The sequence below is a fragment of the Fulmarus glacialis genome, unplaced genomic scaffold, assembly GCF_000690835.1.
Source record: "Fulmarus glacialis isolate BGI_N327 unplaced genomic scaffold, ASM69083v1 scaffold22741, whole genome shotgun sequence".
NCBI lineage: Eukaryota > Metazoa > Chordata > Aves > Procellariiformes > Procellariidae > Fulmarus > Fulmarus glacialis.
In genome coordinates this window covers 51,845-57,509 of record NW_009191244.1, presented here as the reverse complement: position 1 = coordinate 57,509, position 5,665 = coordinate 51,845, and the positions used below count along the sequence as shown (strand labels likewise).

General features: G+C 49.6%; 1 protein-coding gene across 1 annotated transcript in view; it reads left to right on the top strand.

The window, feature by feature from the left end:
- LOC104083215 (protein FAM78A-like) overlaps nucleotides 1-1,362 on the top strand; it is a 9,557-nt gene extending 8,195 nt beyond the window's left edge. Inside the window, 1 exon segment of the mRNA XM_009586624.1 lies at nucleotides 834-1,362. Coding sequence (XP_009584919.1) covers nucleotides 834-1,362 — 529 coding nt within the window.
- Nucleotides 1,363-5,665: the final 4,303 nt, after the last annotated feature.

Sequence of the window (5,665 nt, the reverse complement as noted above, 5' to 3'; positions counted from 1 at the left end):
TTTAAAAAAGCCGCAGTTTCTCTGGTTCCTGTAACCCCATCCCCAGCCCCCAGCCTGCTGCGCAGCCTTTGCACTGGGCCCTTCCTAGGGCTGAAGGATGGGTTACACTTCCAGCGCCGGGCAGACAGCGGGGAGGGACAGTGGCTTATCCGGAGAGAAAATGAGTGTTTGCGGGTAGGGACGGAAAAGAAAGAACAGAATGGGGCAATGGGAGGCTTTCTGGTCCAGTTGAGTCCTTGATCTTACTTCCACCACTTAGGTCGGCTCTCCTGTCACCTCACCCCCAGGGCCAGCTCTGAGCTTGCCCGTTCTTCTGCCGACACGGGAGATTTTGTGCTATTGAGAGAAAGAAACTCAGCCCTGAGCCCTGCTCTTACCGGCACAAGAGTTGAGATCCTGAACGCGGCGCTGGAGCGAGACCCCGTGTTCAGCCGTGCTCAGACAGCCAAGGAGCTTGCCAGAAGATACCGGCATCACTGGATTTTTCTCCAACACTGGAGCTTTCCTTTGCAGCCTTACTTAAACACCGACGTATTTTGAACCACTCCAGGGAGCCAGTGGTCCCTGCAAGGAAAGCCCTGGCCCTGCCGGGTGATGGTCCCTCGGTGGTGTTTAACAGCAGGACAGACTTTCCTGATCAGTCCTGGAAATTTGAGGACAGTTTTAATGGCAGGGATGAGCTCTTTCGGCAGGATGGCGCGAAAGGCACAAATTCCAGTAAAACCTAAAGGGGGAATGCATTCACAACTCCTTCCTCTCCTTCCTTGAAGTTCAGCATGTTTCTAAACTAATTAATTAATGCATTATCCATAATTTATTGTTGATTATGGCAGGTCAAGTTGGGAGCTTCCGGATCTACTGGACGGTAAAATCCAGGCCATCAGTGACTCAGATGGAGTCAACTATCCCTGGTATGGAAACACGACAGAAACCTGCACCATCGTGGGTCCCACAAAGAAGGAGTCCAAGTTCAACATCAGCATGAACGACAACTTTTACCCCAGCGTCACGTGGGCAGTGCCCGTCAGCGAGAGCAACGTGGCCAAACTCACAAGCATTCACCGGGATCAAAGCTTCACCACCTGGCTGGTTGCAACCAACACGGCTACCAACGAAATGGTCACCTTGCAGACTATCAAATGGCGCATGAGGCTGGGCATCGAGGTAAATCCCAGCAGACCCTTGGGGCAGCGTGCCAAGCTGCAGGAGCCCTCTGCTCAAGAGCAGCCCCAGGTCCTTAGCAAGAATGAGCCAATACCACCCAGTGCCCTTGTCAAACCCAATGCCAATGATGCTCAGGTACTCATGTGGAGGCCAAAGGATGGACCACCACTTGTGGTGATACCTCCAAAACACCGATAATACAAACCTGGCGTTCCGGCACCAAAAGGGAGAAAAAAAAAAAAAAACAAAAAACAAACCACGAAGCAAAACAATCACTTAGGTATTAGAATACACACGTATAATCTGAGCAAAATCAAAATGCACTTTTTATTCATTCAACAAATGCAACCATTCTACCTTCTCCCATTGGGACGGATTTCACTGTGCTAAAGCTAAAGAGGAGACCTCTGACTGGGGTCTGTCTCGTCACTGGATTCCTAAGGGAAGAAACTAACACTGATATCTACCCGTATAGCTTTTTTTTTTTCTTCCCTACTTTAGTTACTGTTTGAACTTCAGTCTCATTAGCTTGTCCAGACTGCCCAGAACAATGAGAACATTTTATTTGGGATTTTAAAGAGTCTTTTTTTTTTTTGGTTGAGAACAAAACAAGTTCCTGGAGCAAAAAGTTGACTATTTAAGATAAGGAATTTTTTTTTTTTTTTTTTTAAGCTGTAAGGTTCTGAGTTGCAAATCCAAGTCATGCGGCCTTATGTAGACTTTGCTTTGCATTGCCAAACTTTTGCCTTAAAGCTATGTTTGAAAAAAACCAACAAACACACCACCAGGCAGAATGTCCTTTCTACAGAATTTGGGGGAGAAAGTTTTGAAACAAGGAATAGATTGTCAGCGTGTCACGGGCTGATGGATGAAAAGGGCATGAAATTGGAAGAAGAGTGATGAAAAGAAAATCTTCCTGGTTTTAAAACCTGGAACAAGGAAGCATGGAAATAATCCCAGTTTCAAAGCAATGCAAGTAACAAACCTGCTGTAGGATGTCTCTTGAGTGGGAGCTACTAGGCCATCTCCCTGCTTCGCAGGAGGGGCAGCAAGCAAGCTTGCACTGCTTACACTTGATGATCTCAGTCTCCCGTTAGCTTTATAATATGGGATAATCTCACAGCTAGAATTGTGGCCCTGGGAGTCAACATAAATCGAGAGAGGGCATGTCCCGGGCCCTGGGAGTCAACATAAATCGAGAGAGTGCATGTCCCATTGGGTTTGTCTTTAGGACACGCAGATGTCTGCCCAGCTAACCCACAGTCTCACCTTCTCGGGGCGCACAGCTCGTTCACCGGCTGTTGTTGGGTGAAGCTCTGTTGCCCCGTTTTCCCATGAAATCCAAATGACGGTGCTGTAAGAAGAGCAGGATATAAAAAGGATCCTTCTGAAGTCACTGGAGATGCATGGGTGTAAGCGAGGGCAGATCTTATCTACCAAGTCTACCCAGCAATATCCATAATTCAGGAACAGCCACGTCTGAAAATAACAGGCACCCATTCCTAGCAAACACTAGAAGCAAAAGCTATGAAACACTCTTCTTCCCATGATAACAAATCACATTGGGGTTAGTAGATAATTTTCTTCCAAATGACCTCATGATCTACACCATCGTCAGGAATGGGGTACAGACAGGACCGTGGGTGATTCTGTACCTCTCCGGTTACGGCACCAACATCTATGTAGCAAAGGGTAACGCATGAGGAGGTGCAAGCAGGGCAACACCTGAGTCTTGGCTGTAGATCCTCCAGTAAGTAAGATGCAGGAGGTGGAACCTGGAGGTTTTAGTAAGGACCTTGTCCAGAGAGCTTCAGAAATAGCCAGATGCACTTCTGTAGAGGAAGGTGCTTGGAAAAGCTGTTTGAGCGGTTGGGGCACAGTCTGCAGGCAGAGGAAGTTCTGCAGGAGAGGTGGCATCTGGAGGACAGGGCACAGGGATCCGCGCTCTTGCTCCAGCACGTGGCCTGAGGCAGATCGTTTCCCCTTCCCTCCGCAGCTCCTTCCCCTAGATAACATTTCTTCCTTTTATTAACAATCTGCCTCAAGAGCTAGGACTGAAGAGAGCTCAGGGTGCCAGATACGAGCCTGGCCCTGCTGAGCTGGTCTGAACAGGTCTCGCAACCAGACGCACGCTGCTGGAAAGGCTCTCCCCTCGGAGAGGCACCGATTAGCTGCTATTGCCATCTTCATCTTCCACATAGGACATTACCAGCAAGAAATTTTCCTTCCTCACTTCTCCAAAGCCACACCATCTACTTCAGCAACAGGTTCAACATCACCACCCGCCTGGGGAAAGCACTCCCAGAAGATATGCCCCCCCATGACAGTCTCAAACCAGCAAACAAGGATCCTGGGTTGCTGCAACCGTACCCCCATTTCCAGGGGAGCCCGCTCTCCTCCGTGCACCGGTTTTCAGAGATGCTCAGCCACGGAGCTGCTCTCTCCAATGGGCAGATCTTTGAGGTAGGAAGTCCAGCGTTACAAGCAGCTTGCAAACAAATGGACTGGATCAAACCCAAATCCACGAGCCAAAGGTTGCCTAAATCTAGGCTTTGGGACTATAAAGGATGAAGCTAGGGAGACTTTGACTTGCACAGTCACTCTCTGTATTAAACTCCATTTTCTTACACGGATTCAAATCCTAACTATAGCTCTACTGGCACAGCCCATTGGGACTTGTCCGTATTTTCTCCTAGGCAATACATGCAGAAGAGGACAAAATGTGAGCTGTGGGTGAATAGCTGATAACTCTTGCATGCATCTCGGCTACCGCTTAGATGCACTTCTGGGCAGTCCCGCGGGTGGGAGCAGAAGGGGTATTTATGTCTGGTATTCACTTTGTCTCCAGGTGCTGAGTACTTACAGTTCTCACTGATGTCAGCATGGGTCGAAGAAATTGGACCCAGTTGTCTTAATTAGCTGCACGAAGGAATTCCGAGGAAAGATTTCTTCTCAGTCACCAAAAACCACATTCAGGGAACACCTATGTCCTTTTCCACTTAGCTTTGTGTTGGACTTAGTCTCCCAGTGCATTAAGTAAATCTGGTTCCTCCTACTCCCTCTACCTGGTGGACTGGATGCATCCATGCAATTCGATAGTAACCTCGTGGCTAAATCGTCCTGTTGCACTGAACAGACCCAGCTAAGCAGTAAATACGAAATTCAAATCTCACATTGGGGTTGGCTTTGCATGGACTTCTCCCTTCCCAAAGAATGCCTTTATCCCGTGCCTAGGTTGAAACGTGCCCCGCCACCTCCATTCGCATCACCAGACACGGCATAGAAAAGTGATGCTGCCTCTTTGAGATTTCATGTGTTGTGATTAAAAGTGATGTTTTTTTCCAATGCTGCTTCATTACAAAACCGATGGGGACAGATTGAATATAAAAGGAACGGTGGCTGGAAGTAACAGGTGCTATAGACATCACTATTGATACGGCTGGTTAATGGCCTTATGGTTAGAATGGGCCATATGGTTAGAACGGGGGTTGACAGGGTCCCAATGGGTACTTAAATGTCTGGGGACCCAGGGCACCCTGCACTGAGTAAGGCAGTAAATAAGCAGAGGTAAATAAAGCTCCTTCTCTGGCACCTTTTTGCAGAACCAGGAATGCACAAAGGAGACGCTGGGAAGGTGATGGGGCACCAACACGGGATACTGATGTACGTGAGCTTGTCTCTGCCTCACCTCTCCCAATGATGCTCAGCTCTCTATGGCCCCAAACCACCACAGGAGCTGACGCCCTGTTGTGGAGTGTAACCTGACCATCCCTGTCAAAATCCCGTGGTGGTCCAGGGTGGGAAGCAGCAGGGCAAGCCCTGGCCGAGACCCTCACCTGCACCCTCTCCCCCCCGGCAGCAGCAGTGCAGGGGCTGGCAGACACCCTCGAGCACGGCCAACATGCCGAGCGGCGTCGCAGGCCATTGGGTTCTCGTTTCCTACCCTGGACACCGAGACGAGAGAGGGGCAGCCCCTCGGAGAGTCAACAAAGATACTAAGCAGCGTTGGGGAGGGGTAGGCCTGTTGAGCTGGTGGAGAGCAAGGCTGGGTCCCGCAGCAGGGGGGAAGGCGAGGGCTGCCCGAGCCTCGGCACCACCGTCCCTCCCTGCCCTCCCGCCCCGGCTCCCGGCGCAGCAATAAGAATCGTCCTTGGTCTTGCAGAAATACTGTGAAAACAAAACCAAGATGTACCGAGTCTGGACACTTACAGAGATGTAAAAAACAAAACCCTGCTTTTATAACAGACAGAGAAATAAAGTGAAGTTTTCAAACGCGTCTGCCTGGAGTCGTTTGGGCGGTGGCTGTTTTTAAACGAACGGCTCCACCACCTCTGCACTCACGTTTCAAGGCGGCGATAAACACCCTATTTACCATGAAGTGCCTTTTCTCTCCCTTTCAGCTCTTACACCCCATCAGATAGAGCGTGGAGGTTTCTGGTTAAAAATACCAGCCGACATCCTGCATTTTTCATGACCAGGCTGCTGTGCCTCACGGCAGGGC